General features: G+C 49.9%; 1 protein-coding gene across 5 annotated transcripts in view; it reads right to left on the minus strand.

The window, feature by feature from the left end:
- DYRK4 (dual specificity tyrosine phosphorylation regulated kinase 4) overlaps window positions 1-16,131 on the minus strand; it is a 246,022-nt gene that overhangs the window by 12,151 nt on the left and 217,740 nt on the right. For all 5 annotated transcript variants that reach the window (XM_029597284.1, XM_029597287.1, XM_029597285.1 and 2 more), the window contains 5 exons: window positions 14,029-14,167; window positions 10,411-10,492; window positions 9,508-9,680; window positions 1,733-1,793; window positions 806-935 (listed from right to left, as the gene is read on the minus strand). In XM_029597284.1, coding sequence (XP_029453144.1) covers window positions 806-935; window positions 1,733-1,793; window positions 9,508-9,680; window positions 10,411-10,492; window positions 14,029-14,167 — 585 coding nt within the window. The remainder of the gene's footprint in view (window positions 1-805; window positions 936-1,732; window positions 1,794-9,507; window positions 9,681-10,410; window positions 10,493-14,028; window positions 14,168-16,131) is intronic.

The raw sequence follows: 16,131 nt of genomic DNA on the forward strand, positions 1-16,131 counted from the left end.
AAAGAAGCTGGGCCTCCTATGTATTGCAAAACTTAAAACATTTATAGCAAGGAGGAGGCACATTTTAAGTAAACTTATGAATCACAAATCACTTGGACTATTTTTCCGCCAAGTGATAAAGAAGCTGACTGATAATAAAGTTATTTAACCCTTCAGTATAAATGTAGCCCGCTGATATTCTGTGGCTGCTGGAAGGCCATCAGGTCATAGGCCTGTGAGTGCTGGTGCCGTTCGGGTCCGGACCCCTTTCCTGTCCCTACCACAGCTCCATTAAATTTCTTTACAAAGCCAAAACACCCGGGGGCCAGGGGTTACTTGTGTCCTACAGGAGGCAGCAGGAATATGGAGCAGCCACAAGTCGCCAGGCAGCCTGGAAGAGCCCCTGGAAAGCATGTGGCCAGGTGTTCAGACTGCACATGGAAGATATCCACTCACTGCTCACGGCATTGACGCATTCAGTGCTTTCCAGCGTCACAAACAAGGCTTCCAGGGACTGGACGCGAAGTGCCTTACCCAGGTCTGGTTTTCAGGATAACCAAGGGACCTACATCCGCCGTAAGCCAGGGTCGCGGTGAATATGCTGAAAACCAGATCCGCCCGCCGCTCCTGAGGACGACAGATTACTGCTACACCCCCCTTCCCGTCCAGCCCCCCACCTCCATCTCTCTCCTCTCTACGCCTGGGCCTTCATCCCCTTGCAGGAGATGCGTATAAGGAACATTAAGTGCGGAGGACGCTGACTCCTGCCGGCGGGGGTCTGCGAGGGGAGCCTGGAGGGCAAGCGAGGGCAGGGTGAGCTGCTTACATCAAGCACCCTTTCAGGAAGTCCAGGAAGGCGGCGTCGCTGGTTTTCAGCACCAAGGCTAAGTCTTTCGTATTCGGCCTCCTCTTCTTTCCCCTGCTGTTGGTAATGTTCCTGGGATAACCTTTGGAATCTGTGAAACAGAAGAGGCAGCGTGAGCCCCCGGCTTCCCGGCTTCCCCGTGACCCGCGCAAAGTCTCTCTCCAGGGCCAGCAGGAAACCCGCCACCCAGCCTGGAACGCGGGAGAGCGCGGCAGACGAGAGCCCGGGGACAGGTGGGAGAAATTCTGAGGCCCGAGGGGCGCTGGGGGGGGGGGGGAGTAGTGGGGAAGCGTGCTGGTGACCAGGCGTCACGCTGGCCCGTGCCCCCTCAGCACCCGGCACTGGAGGAGTCTGAGGTCGCCGCTTTCAAGCCAGCGAAGCCACGGTGGCGGCACCCAAAACGCCCACCTCTGGTTAACGGCAGTCACCGGACGCATGAACGGCCCTCACTAACACATCAGATTGGTGGGGGGGTTGCGGGGGAGTGGGCTTATTGCGTCTCACACAAATCACAATGGGAGGGCAAACTTAGGGTCACTGCTGAAAACCGTCTTCAAGGGTGAACTGGGGCTCCTGAGGCAGGGTGAAGTCTCGAAATAACCAATGCACATCTGCCCTAAACATCTGGAAGGTGACTGGTCTGCAGCCCTGGGCCTCTGATGCCCCCAGAGCAGCTCTGCAACACCTTATTTGAAAACCAAAGGAAAAAAAAAAGGTTTGCTCTCTTCATTTTAAATTTTAAAATGCCAGTAGGAGAACTAGGAGCGTAATGCAGAGCGCCAGAGCGTGCAGGGCCTCCGGATGCCTGTCCCGTGGACGGCCGCACAGTCAGCAAATCCTCTCAGTACCGAGAGCAGGAAGGGGAGGAGCCACAGGCGCGATCCTTACCAAAGAAGGTCCTTTTCCTGGAGGCTGCCTGGATAAAGTTAGACGGTGGAAGGCCCAGCACCTTAAGGAAACAGTAAGATGAGTTAGTCCACCCTCTTTTCCTGTTCTGATGCAGGCAGCCAAAGCGTAGGACCACTTACGTTACATCCGTTTACAAACACTGGTCATCGCCACAAAGCAATTACCTGCAAATTACCCCAGACCATGAAGCCCCGCTTGCAGGATCCGACTGCTCAGGATTGCCTTTCCCCGTGTCCCAGCCTGCCTCACGGCTCTGGAAAGCTTCACGTGAGCCCTCTGGGACAGCAGAGTTGCTTACCTGTAACAGGTGTTCTCCCAGGACAGCAGGATGTTAAGTCCTCACATATGGGTGACATCATCAGGATGGAGCCCAATCACGGAACAGTTCTGTCAAAGTTTCTAGAACTTTGACTGGCACCTACTGGGCATGCCCAGCATGGCACCGACCCTGCAGCCAGCAGGGGTCCCCCTTCAGTCTCGTATTATAGTAAAAAGTATGTGCGAAAAATAAAATAAGAAAACGTAAGCGAACCCAACTCCGCGGGGTGGCGGGCGGGTTTCGTGAGGACTAAAATCCTGCTGTCCTGGGAGAACACCTGTTACAGGTAAGCAACTCTGCTTTCTCACAGGACAAGCAGGATGGTAGTCCTCACATATGGGTGAGTACCGAGCTGAGGATGCCCGAGCAAAGCACCAAATGCACCCAAAGACGTGCAACAGGCACAAGAACAGGGGTGGAAATTTGGTTAGGAGGACATCCTGAACCCTGAACGGGTCGGTGGAAGGATGTTGGGAAGTTAAACTGAAAACAAGTTGCGTAGAATGGACTGGCCAAAGATGGAATCCTGTGTGCCAGCCTTATCTAAGCAATAATGGGCTGCGAAGGTATGGAGAGAACTCCAGGTCGCAGCCTTACAAATATCAGCAAGCGGCACCGAACGGAGGTGCGCTACTGACGTCGCCATGGCCCTGATAGAGTGAGCTTTTACACGGTGTTGTAACGGAATGCCTGCTTGCTGGTAGCAAAAAGAAATGCAGTCTGCTAACCAGGAGTAGAGGGTCTGCTTTCCCACAGGATTTCCCAATTTGATGGAATCAAAAGATACAAACAATTGAGTGGATTTCCTGTGGGCCAACTTGCGGTCTAGATAGAAGGCTAGGGCACATTTGCAGTCCAAGGAATGCAGAGCCTGTTCTCTTGGGTTTGAATGGGGCCTGGGAAAGAAGCTAGGTAGGATAATAGATTGATTAATATGAAATTCCGACACTACCTTTGGTAAAAACTTAGGATGAGTGCGGAGCACTACCCTGTCATGCAGAATTTTAGTGTAAGGCGGGAAGGTAACTAAAGCCTGCAACTCACTAACCCTGCGAGCGGAGGTGATAGCGAGAAGAAAAACTACTTTCCAGGTGAGATAGTGGAGATCACAAGAGTGGAGAGGCTCAAACGGAGGTTTCATGAGCCACCCCAAAACCACGTTAAGGTCCCAAGCAGGGGCCGGAGGACACAATGGAGGTTTTAAATGGAGCAAGCCTCTCATAAAGCGCGTTACTAAGGGTTGTGTTGAAATAGCGACATCCCCCATGCCTTTATGAAATGTGGCTACAGCACTGACATGCGCCCTGATGGAGGAAGTTTTCAGGCCTGACTCTGACAGGTGCCAGAGATAGTCCAGAAACTTCACCGTGGAATAAGTGAAGGGGTCTAAGGACATAGAAGTGCACCAGATTGTAAACCTCTTCCATTTGGAATGATAAGACCTTCTCGTGGAAGGCTTTTGTAAAGCTACCAGGACTTGGGATACCGTCTCTGAAAGGTTAAGAGGTTGGAGTATTAACCTTTCAACATCCAGGCAGTCAGAGACAGCGCCTGGAGGTTGGGGTGGTGCAGGTATCAGAAGCGGATCCTTCCCCAGAGGAATGTGCCGGTGTACTGACAGGTCCTGGAGGATTGGGAATCATACTTGGCATGGCCAGTGAGGGGCTATCAGAATCATTACGCCCTTGTCCCTCTGTAACTTCACGAGAGTCTTCGATATGAGTGGAAGTGGAGGGTGCGCATAGAGGAGACTGCTGGCCCATGAGAGGGCGAACGCGTCCCTCGGTTTCGAGTGATGGCACCGAATTAGAGAGCAGAAGTTTTCTACTTTGCGGTTGTGGATTGATGCAAACAGGTCTATGTGAGGGTAACCCCAATGTTGGAATATTGTGTCCGCTACTATGGGGTTGAGGGACCACTCATGTGGATGAAACGTGCGACTCAACTTGTTCGCTAACACATTGTCCACGCCCGGCAAGAAGGGGGCTGTGAGGTACATCGAGTGGGAAAGGGCCCACGCCCATATCTGTGCAGCTTCCTGATACAGGAGGTAGGAGCCCATTCCCCCTTGCTTGTTGATGTACCACATCGCCACCTGATTGTTGATTTGAATCAGGATGGCCTTGTTTGAAAGGCAATCCTGAAAGACCTTGAGGGCATATCTGATCGTCTGAAGCTCCAGGAAATGTATCTGATGTTTGGCTTCCTCTGGAGACCAGATTACCTGAGTCTGCAGGTCGCCTACATGAGCAACCCACCCTAGGTTGGAGGCGTCTGTTGTCTAGGTAATTTGAGGTTCTGGAGCCTGAAATGGAAGGCCTTGAAGAAGATTGGAATGCTGCATCCACCAGGTGAGTGACAGGCGGAGCTGTGTGGTAACGTGAACAATGCTGGACATTGGTTGACAAGCTTGAACCCACTGGGATTTTAGGGTCCACTACATTACTCTTATGGCTAGGCGGGCCATCGGAGTAACATTCACTGCGGATGCCAAGTGACGAGCATTTGAGGATACTTGAGCCTGTAAATGATGCGCCAGAGAGGCCAAGGTGAAAGCCCGATCCTGAGGGAGGAAGGCTTTCGCCTGCATAGTGTTTAGGTCAACCCTAATAAAGGATAGGGAAGCCGGAGGATAGTACCTTCTTGGTTTGTAGGTCGGCCGCTTAGAATCTTGCCTGAATGTCCTCTTGGAGGTGGACGAGAAATCAGCAGGCACTGAAGAAAGTTGACGCAGCATTTCATGGAGGTCCTTTAGCTGCGCCACAGTCTCCTGGATCTTGTCTCCGAAGAGATTATCACCAGCACAGGGTAGATCAGCCAACCTGTCCTGTACCTCTGGTCGGAGGATTTCAACCAGGCCCACCTTCTTGCACTAATCCTCGCTGCGGACACCCTAGAGGCAGTGTCAAATATGTCGTACGCAGCGCGGACCTCATGCTTGCCCGCATCCAGGCCTTTTTGAGCCAGAGCATTAAGCTCATCATGGAATTGGTCAGGTAAAGATTCAGAGAAATCCTGGATCTTCTTAAAAAGGTTTCTGTTATACAGGGTCATATATAACTGGTAGGAAGCAATGCGAGATATAAGCATTGAGCCATGAAAAACCCATCTGCCAAAAGCATCTAGGGATTTCTGTTCCTTTCTAGGAGGTATGGAGGAATGAGGTTTGGAACGTTGAGCCTTTTTCTGGGCTGATTCCACAACCACAGAGTGATGATCCAGTTGTGATCTCTGAAACCCAGGAGCCGAATGTACAAGATAAGTTTATGGTTTATTTGGTTTTCTATACCGTCATATCAGTGGGACCTTCATAACGGTTTACAAACATTTAGCAAGGAAAGTACAATAATGCTATAGGAGATATAGTAAACATCTAGCGATAATATAGGATATAGTAGATATAGGAAAAATAGTAAACATTTAGCAGGGAACGTACAATAATGTTATAAGAGGGTACAATGATGATATAGTAAAGGAATGGTAATGGTTATAATATATATTAGAGGAGGGGCATTGGTAGTAGCAGTTAAAGTCTAAAATCTTGTAGGTTAATATATGTAAATATAAGCAGACAATTACAAATCGTGTGAGTGTGTTTAAATAGCATACCTATGAGATAAACAAAACAAGTGCAAAAGGTTGGTCATTGCTTTTCTAATCAGTGGATGCCTTTTCTAATCAGTGGGTGTCAGAAGACAATAATAAATCGTAGTGGTGCAATTAGATAGTATTCTTATGGGATAAGTCAAAATAAATGCAAAAGGTTGATCACTGCTTTTCTAATACCGTCAGCGTGTTCAGTACTGGCCACTTATCCGATACCGTCTTTGTAGGCTTGTTGGAAAAGCCAAGCTTTGAGTAGTTTTTTGAAGAGTTTTGTGTCATTTTGTAGCCTTATGTTTTCTGGGAGTGAGTTCCATAGGTTTGGGCCTGCTATTGAAGTTGCTCTATGTCTAATTGTTGTGAGGTTTGCTGAGGAGATTGGAGGAATTGCTAGTAGGGCTTTGTTTGCGGATCTCGTATTTCGTTGGGGATGGTGCTTTTGGAATAGTGTCTTTATGCAGTTGAGTTCGTTTTTATGTATGGTTTTGTGGATTATTGTGAGCATTTTATATTCAATACATTTATCGATGGGTAGCCAGTGCAGATATTTTAGTAACGGGGTGATGTGTTCTGATCTTTTGTGTCCGGAGAGAATTCTGGCTGTGACATTCTGAAGAATTTGGAGGGGACGTGTGGTTGTTTTGGGAAGTCCTAAGAGTAGTGAGTTGCAGTAGTTGATGCATGAGAAAATTAGTGATTGTAGTATTGTTCTGAATTCTGGTTGGTTTAGGAGTGGTTTTAGTCGTTTGAGTATTGCAAGTTTATAGAAGCCTTCTTTGCCTTTCAAGGCTATGTGTTTCTTGAAGTTCAGTTCAGGGACGAGCCATATACCTAGGTCTTTTACGTTTTCTCGTAGTTTGTTCATTGTGTTGTCGGCTAGAATTATGTTGTTGGGGGGGGGTTGTTGAGCTTTTTCTTTCGAGTAGGATGTATTCGGTTTTGTCTATGTTCAGGCAGAGTTTCATTTGATTTAAGGTATTTTTTATGTTGGTAAGATATGTGGCTGAAAGGTTGAGGGCATTCTCTATTGTGCTTGTTACAGGGACGATAAGTTGGATGTCGTCCGCGTACATGTAATAGGTGATGCCGAGACTTGATAGCAATTGGCATAGCGGTAGGATGTAGATGTTGAACAGGGTGGCAGATAGAGTGGATCCCTGTGGAACTCCGGTTTCAAGAGGTATTGATTCTGAAAGGGAATTGTTAATGGCTACCTGGAATGATCTGTTTCGAAGGAAGGAGGAAAACCATGCTAGTGTATTTCCTGTTATGCCTATTTCGGTTAGTTGTTGAATTAGGATTTTGTGGTCGACGGTTTCGAAGTCTGCAGATAGATCTAGTAGGATGAGGATGTATTTTTGGCCGTTAGGTTGATGAGTAGTGTTTCGGTGCTGGTTGTGGCATGTCTTACGGTTAACAGGCGGAACCAAGCCTGGGTGCTCCCAATTCCTCTTTAGAAGATCAATTAGGATTTCATGAATAGGAATAGACATGATTTCCTTAGGAGCATCAAGAAACTGGAGGACTTCCAGCATCTTGTGCCTTGAATCCTCTTCTGTCTGAAGCTGAAATGGAATTGTCTCAGACATTTCTTTAATGAAGTTAATAAAGGACAGATCCTCTGGAGGAGAACGCCTTCTCTCTTCAGGGGGAGAGGGCTCTGAAGGCAGATCATCTGTATCTTGGGAAGAATCATCAGTCCACGGATCATAAGGTTGATCACCAGCTCCCTGAGGATCTTCTGAGGGGAGAAAAGGCATTATTCCCGAAGGACCAGGCCTAGGCATCAACGGCATTGGAGGAGGCACTGACGGCATCGATGGAGGCACCAACGGCATCGATGGTGGCACCGATGGGACTGGCAACATCGATGGATAAGTCGGTGGCAGAATTCCAGATGGCGGTATGGGTATCTGTGTTTCTTCGTCTTCCGATGACAAAGGTATTGGTGTCGAAGGAAGATGACATATCGGTGTTCTTGGATCCAGCAGTGGAAGGGCACCGATCAACACATCCAGTCTTCCCAGTAGCGGTGCGAGTGCCATGGGAATCGGATCGGTGACCTGCACGGGCACCGGTACCGGCGTCGATGGAGGCTGGAAGCCCTGCAGTGCTTTACCGATGGCCTCTTGGATCATCCGATCCAATTCCTCACGGAAGCCTGGGGCATGGAACCCCAGCACCGGAGTAGGAGGCAGCACTGGCACAGCCGGAGGGTCCACCGGTGAAAGTGGAGTCGCGGTTCCCTGCACCAATGAAGTGGGGAATGCCTCGGTGACCCAGTCACAGAGGAGGATGGGGCCTTCTCTGGACGGGATTTCTTTGTCGGTGGCTCTGTTGACGTCGATACCGAGGGCTTGCCTGGATCAGCGGACTGAGCCTTCCGATGCTGATGTCGACGTTTTTCATGATGTTCTCCTCAGTCCTTCTCCTGAGGCGATGAGGAGGAAGTCGACACCTTTGGAGTAGTCAATGCTGGTCGGGCAGCAGCGGTGCCCTGCTGCTGATTAGAGGTCAATGGCACCAGCTCAGACGAAGTCAAAGCATTCGATGGAGTCGGGGGTTTTGAATGAAATAGAAACTCCATCTTCTCTAAACGGGCTTTACGGCCCTTCGGCGTCATTTGGTGCAAGTTAGGGTATCATGGCTGGCCCCTAAGCACAATACACAAACTCTATGCGGGTCTGTGATGGATATTGTCCAAGGACAAACTGGGCACCAACGAAAACCCGACGCCATGGCCTCGACAAAAATTTAGCCACGGTGCGGTCGATGGCCAGTAGGCCCCGAAGGGAAAACTTGACGGGAATCGACCGCAAACAAGGGTAAAGTTTACCTTTTGACCGCAGAGTACTGATATCGATAGGGGACCCCTATGGGGTAGAATTTTTTGAAAATTTTTGAAGAAGTTCCGTGAGGAAAATTCCTGTCGGGAATCTTGAGAGCTCCTTAACCCGCGTGGCTACTGCTGCGCGGAAAAAAAGAGACTGAAGGGGGACCCCTGCTGGACGCAGGGTTGGTGTCATGCTGGGCATGCCCAGTAGGTGCCAGTCAAAGTTCTAGAAACTTTGACAAAAGTGTTCCGTGATTGGGCTCCATCCTGATGATGTCACCCATATTTCTTTCTTTCTTTCTTTCTTTCTTTCTTTATTTGTGTAAGGACTACCATCCTGCTGTCCTGTGAGAACCTTCCCATAGTGGTCAGCGTCCACCAAAGGAAATAGCAGGCTGGAAGCCCATGCATCCATTTCTTATAGAAGAAAGAAACCATGATAATAAATCCCGGACTCTGCAGGAGAAGATTTCATCCGGGATAAGTGAAGCATAGGCTGATCAGATAATCCCATGTGACAAAGGCTGGGCCAAGTCAGTCCTGGTTTTTACAAAACCTTAAAATTCACTGGAGCAACGCTTGCACTCAGCTTATATAGAAAATCAACACAAGTGCAAGAAAAAGTTCTTTTTCTGGTCAAGATTTCAAGAAGAACAATAATACTTTTATTTTGGCAACTCCTTTTACTTCAAACACTGAAAAGTGCAGCAAGTCCCCCAACACGGAGCCGTGTTTCGCCAGTCCGGCTGCTTCAGTGGGGGGGGGGATAATTTTAACAACAACGATCTGTATCAGTGTCAGCAAAAATTCTTCTTGAAATCTTGACCAGAAAAAGAACTTTTTCTTGCACTTGTGTTGATTTTCTTTTTTTTTTTACAAAACCCTCACATCACCTGTGGACTTGTAATTCCAGTGCCCGTGAGAAAACCGGGAGCAGTCCATAGAGGAAGTGAGGTAAAACCCTTTGTGAAAAAACTGAGCTTGCAGACACTGCGCTACCTCCATGATACAGGCGAGCTGCTCCACTTCATTCTCTCCGGGGAACAGCGGGAAACCTGTGTAAAGCTCTGCCATGATGCAACCCAGGCTCCACATGTCGATAGCCAGGCCATAGGGGTACCCCAGAATCACTTCCGGAGACCGATAGAAGCGGCTCTGAACATACGTGTACACTGCGTGACAGAATGCAAGCAGACATGTTAGCGTACTCCGGCAACTACTCCATCCGTCTCTATGAGGCAGATCCCTCCCACCCACCCCCCCAAAAAAGCTTCACCAAATCTTCTAGATGCCTCGCTCAACTTCCGAAAGCCTGCTGCTGTTTCAGGGGGGCAGAAGGGGGAAAATGGACGGAACCTTCCCTTACCCCTCCGGGAGAGGAGGAGAAGGTGAGGGCAGCCCCTCGCCGAAGAGTCTCAGCGCACAACAGCTTGCGGCTTCACGCCGCCACCTCAGCTTTTCACACGGCGCCAAATCAGGCTCAGAGAATCTGATGAGCTGGGGGAGGGGGGAGCAGGTCAAGAGGCGTCCGGACCAGACCCTCAGGCCAGCCCTGCAGAGCGCTAGCGGCAGGAAACTGAAAAGCCGGCACCGAGTGGATTAACGCCGCTTCGTCATCCACCACAAAGCAGAAAGACAAGTTCTCTCGGCTCTGGCGGCTGCGGATTTGCAGCTCAGTTTATCGGGAGAGTTGCTGATTAGGCCAGAGGGTTAGATGCAGGAGAATCAGGGACTCCCGTGACACGCTGCAGACCTGGACAGCTGACCTAGCACTAGCTGAGCTGCTCTGCCTCCTTCCAGTTTGGAGCAACACAATTAAACAAGTTAATAAAAGCTAAGAGCCTGCCATCAGTGTTAACCCTTTTTGGTTTTTATGGTTTGTTTTTTTTAAAGCTTGCGGACCTCTTTGGTGTTCATAGCAGCTGGATCCAAAGTCGATAACTTTCAGTGCAACTTGGCCCCTCTGAGAGAGTAAAATGTTCTCCTGCAGAAAGAAGCAGACAGAAGGGGAAAATGTGTGAAAGACAGCACGCAACAACGGTCCCTGCCTTGAAAGAATTTCTGTTTCATCCTGCTTTTGATTTGTCTTAAAAATAACCTCAGGCGCACTGAACTTTAATGCTTCTCCGTTAGGATGTCTGTGATTATTGTTCAAAAGATTAATTACAGACTTTTGTGGCGGCGAATGTGAGTAATGTTATCAGCTATCGGCAAACGTCTTTAAAAGCACTGGGGAGGATTTTAAAAGGCTTACGCGCGTAATATACGCGCGTAAGCCTTTTAAACCCGCTCCCGCGTGCGCCGAGCCTATTTTGCGTAGGCCCGGCGACGCGCGCACGCCCCGAGACGCGCGTACGTCCCGGGGCTTGAAAAAAGGGGCGGGGAGTGGGCAGGGCGGGGGCGGGACCGAGGCCTCTAGCACAGCGGCCGTGCCGGGGGATCGCACGCCGGCACTTGGCCGGCGCGCGCAACCTACACCTGCCCAGAGGCGCGCGCAACTTATAAAGGTGGGGGGGTGATTTAGGTAGGGCTAGAGGGGCGGGTTAAGTAGGGGAAGGGAGGGGAAGGTGGGGGGGGGGGGGGCGGAAGGAAAGTTCCCTCCGAGGCCGCTCTGATTTCGGAGCGGCCTCGGAGGGAACGGGGAAAGCCATCGGGGCTCCCCTAGGGCTCGGCGTGCACAAGTGCGCGCCAACCCCGGATTTTATAACATGCGCGCGCGGCTGCGCGCGCATGTTATAAAATCGGGCGTAGATTTGTGCGCGCCGGGTTGCGCGCACAAATCTACGCCCACGCGTAGGTACTCAAATCTGGCCCACTGTTTCTATGAAATTTATGGTACGACTTTTCTATGTTGTACGTTTCAATCATATTTTGTGTATGTTTTACTCTGAATCGCCTAGACCTTTTTGCGATTGGCGATCAATAGATTTTAATAAAAATGAAAATGAAAAATGCCTACCTGAACCTTGCAAGTCACTCAGGCAAGGTGCACCCAGCCTGCGCCACAGCCGCGCCTGCACACCCACCGCCACAAGAGGGCAGCACAGCGCAAGGCCTGGGAAGGATCCCTGTCCACACAAATCAACAAAACTGCATTCAGAGCCCTCCCTTCCTTCCTTTCTGAAAAGACCCCAGGAATTCTAACCGCCTATGCCTGGCCCTCCCCCCCCTTCCCCTGTCAGGCTGGATATTTGGGCCGTGGCAACGCTATCTATTGCAGAGCTTTCCGGTCAGGCAGGGGAAAGGAGAGGATCTACCCGAGACGGTGGCGTGCAGAGCCCCCTGTCCTGCATGGGGGGGGGGGGGGGGGGAATCCTGCGGGAGGTGGGGCTCGGTGGCCTCAGCCGGGTGGGGGCAGGATGGACACCTTTTCTGCCGTCATCTGCTTATCTCACAGCGAATCCAGAGGAGGGCCGGGCCCCCGTGCAGACATCAGACTGACCCGTGTGGAGCAGGAAGACAGCCAGGGTCGCACCCAAAGCAGCAGGGCTCCAAAAAAAAAAAAAAGCAAGCACCAGTAACAACCGCTAGGAGGCAACAGGATTCAGAAAAGCGTGGGGGTAACTGTAGGAAGCAGCGGTGGGGGAGCCAGCAGCGGGCTTGGCCATGCTTAGGACGGATGTGATGGGAGGGTCGCGAGAAGGAGCGCGGGACCCGAGGGTGCCTTTCGTTGGCACATCTTGCAAGAGAGGACGGATTTCGGCTGGGCAGGCCCGGCTGCTCCATGTTTGGTCTTTACCTGCTGTCTGTGACACAGGGAGCCAGGGAAAGAGCCTTTAAAACTAGAGGAAGAGCGAATAAAGCAGAAGCCGGCCACACTGCTACGGAAGTCTAAGAATGAATTAATGGCAAGCAGTGTTTCAGTCCTGTCAAGTGTGAAACGCAGAGAAAAGAAACCTTGCGGTGCCATTCCCAGGTGAATGACATCGCCTATTTCTGCCCAGTGACTCGGAGCCGTGCGTTTTCTGTACGCTGGCGATATTCAGCGGCTGCTCCTTCCAAGAAAGACGGCACTTTCCCAGTCTTAGACTTTAACAAATGATGGACTAATAAGCTCATTCTGAACTTGTAGAAAATTACTTTGCTAGGGACCCTCCGAAGAAGGGTCTGATTGCCCTGTTTTGTGAAGGGGCATCTCCGTCTCTCGCGTCAGAGGCAAAGCGTGTAGCTGTCGTTTCAGACCCCGAGCTGTCTTTTAAGGCAAACATTAAACAGCATTTTACAGGCCGAGTCTGTTTCGGGCACTGCGGTGTTTGTCAGCTGCTCTGGCAGGCATTCGGATTACCGGAAGAGTTTGCAGGCGGCGTTAACCAAGACCCAGGCCGCAGCACCGCACTGCCAGCCGCTAGCAGGAGAGACCCTCCCGGGTTACGTGATTTACCGTGGCTGCCTCAGCCCTGCTTAAAATCTCAGCTCTCATTCATAAGATGGCTTAACTCTGAGGGAATCCATTCCTGACGCACCCCGGGGCGTGAGTTGCCCTGGGGCCGGTGACCCGGGAATTCCAGGCTGCAGCGAGCCACAAGGGAGCGCCCCGCAGCGTGCAACTCTTTGCCCAGCTGAATTAAGGGGGGGAAAGAGATTTGAAAAAAGTGAGAGCTTTATATTTCACAGATGCTTGTGGGTAATTATTAGGATATATTTTATTTGCTGCAATTGTCGTGCTGTGCTTGTAAAGCTGTTTTAAATTCTCCCCTGCATCTCTTGTGCTTTTAATTCTGTGTATAATGGGCTCCCTATTCAGCCGCTTTGCGGTACAGCAGTGAGCTGGATACACATTTCCGGAATATTCAGCAGCGCGGCAGCACTGCTAACTTAAAGTTTATCCCTGTGGCCTGACCAGCGTTAACCAGATAAGTTATCTCCTAACTCAAATCCTCCCAAACCCACCCATTCTTCACCCCTGAGTTATCTGGGCAAAAAAAAAAAAAGTCACTTTCCCAGCTAAGTGGTGCCTGCTGCCTGTAGCCGGATATTCAGCAGCTCCACCTAAGCTAAATAATCCGACTTATCCGGCTAAGTTTCTGTTTTAATATTGGGCTCAATATATAATCCACACTGAAAATAATTTGGAGGATGCAGACTAGAAACATTGTAAATTAATAAATAATTATCGCATCACGACAGCATCTGTGTGTCATCGGATCCTGGATATTACTCTTAATATGCACAACGGACGTTCCCCCAGCTAATGGCACAGCAGCGACTTGGTGAAAAATAAATCACCTTTCTAATGCACACAACCAAAGTGCGAACATCTCCCTTCGTTCTGGGTGAGTGATGTCACGAGATCCCAGGACCTGGCACGCTTGCCACTCCAAACACAAAACTACAACCCATTGAGTCTGCATGGACAAGGCCTAGAGCAGGGGCGTGGGCATCCCGCTGACTGCAGAGGTCCATTATATTCTCGGTAAGAAGCACTGACCTAAGAAATAATGGAGCTAACGGGATAGTCATGCAATCCAGCCATCGGTGCGGCAGTCAGCAGAGCACCCCCCGGGCAGCGCAGGCACTCACAGGCTTCAGGTCGCAGTGGATGATTCTCTCTCTGTACAGCAGCTGCAGACACTTCAGTATCGAGTAGGTGAATCTGCGAACCAGTGCCAGGCTGAAACCCTGGAAGTTATTCTTCTTGATGAGTTCATACAGATTTAACCTGCACAGAGACAGACAGAGAGAGACACAGCTGAACAGCTTGTGAAAGATCTGGTGGACTTTAACCCAGAACCCTGTGCCACTGAGAAAACTGAAGGCTGACGTACAAGCAAGGCCAGGCAAAATGTCTTTCACAGTCCAGTAAGTGATACCACAACCTCCAGACGATCTGCACATCTTTGGTGCACGGACAGAAACCCACCTGTGCTGACCTTCTTTCCTGTAAAAGCAAAGTGCTATTTTATGAAAAACGCTAGCCTATTCCCAGAAGCATTTCAGCAAGCAGCACAGCACAAAGATCCACAGAGGTGTCCCAGAAGCGGCCTTTCCACTCCCGGGTTCCTCCTGAAATCTGAGTTTAGTCTTCACACGAGATGCAGGTTCTGTACAATCTGCAGCTACTGATCCATTCCACACCGTGCTCACCTATCAAAAGTGATTCCCCAGCAATGAACAGCCACAAAGCCTTCGGGAAACCGGAGCCACTATATCTAATTTTAACCTGCCTAAACCAATAATTCCACTATGGAGGAAAATCATATTCCCTGATATTTAACAGAAGTCTCATTTCCTAAAGGGCTGAGGAATAGGACCTATCTCTTAAAAATAATCTCCAGCTCTGATATACAGGGTAACAGAGCACACTGACTGCGCTTAACCTCTACTGAGCCCCCATCTCCAGCTGTGATGCACACGGCGTCTGTAAGAAACTCACTGTACTTATCTTCTACTACATCCCATCTCTCGTTCTGATATATAGTGTCTGTAAGACACTCACTGCACTGAAACTCTACTGAGCCCCAATTGCAGCTCTGACGCATGGGGTGTCTGTGAGAAACTCACTGTGCTTAAACTTTACTGAGCCCCATCCACACTTCCAATACTCATAGTGTCTTTGAGAAACTCACTGCACTTAACCTCTACTGAGCCCCACCTCCAACACTGATACATAATGTGTCTGAGAAAAACTCACTGCACTTAAAATCTACTGAGCCCCACCTCCAGGGCTGACACACATGGTGTTAACTGTGCTTAATGTCTACTGAGCCCCACCTCCAGCTCTGACACATACTGTGTCTGTGAGAAACTCACTGCACTTAACCTCTACTGAGCCCCACCTCCAGCTCTGACACATACTATGTCTGTGAGAAACTCACTGGGCTTAATTAAGCTCTATTAAGCCCCATCTCCAGCTCTGATATACATGGTGTTAACTGTGCTTAACTTCTACTGAGCCCCATCTCCAGCTCTGACACATACTGTGTCTGTGAGAAACTCACTGCACTTAACCTCTACTGAGCTCCAGCTCTGACACATACTGTGTCTGTGAGAAACTCACTGCACTTAATCTCTACTGAGCCCCAGCTCCAGCTCTGACACACAGTGTCTGTGAGAAACTCACTGTGCTTAACCTCTACTGAGCCCCAGCTCCAGCTGACACACAGTATCTGTGAGAAACTCACTGAGCTTAACCTCTACTGAGCCCCATCTCCAGGTCCAATATGGTGTCTGTGGGAAACTCACTGCATTTAACCTCTACTGAGCCCCAGCTCCAGCTCTGACACACAGTGTCTGTGAGAAACTCACTGCATGTAACCTCTACTGAGCCCCCTCTCCAGCTCTGACACACAGTGTCTGTGAGAAACTCACAGCGCGTAACCTCTACTGAGCCCCCATCTCCAGCTCTGACACACAGTGTCTGTGAGAAAATCACTGTGCGTAACCTCTACTGAGCCCCATCTCCACCTCTGATACACAAGGTGTCTATGAGAAACTGACTGTGCTTAACCTCTACTGAGGCCAGTCTCCAGCTCTGATATACACAGCATCTAAGCAAACTCATTTCACTTAACTTCTACTAAGCCCTATCTCCAGCTCTGATACATACTGTGTCTATGAGAAACTGACTATGCTTGATTTCTACTAAGCCCCATGACAACGGTCTGTGAGAACCTCACTGCGCTT

The sequence above is a fragment of the Rhinatrema bivittatum genome, chromosome 4 (assembly GCF_901001135.1).
Source record: "Rhinatrema bivittatum chromosome 4, aRhiBiv1.1, whole genome shotgun sequence".
NCBI classification, from domain to species: domain Eukaryota; kingdom Metazoa; phylum Chordata; class Amphibia; order Gymnophiona; family Rhinatrematidae; genus Rhinatrema; species Rhinatrema bivittatum.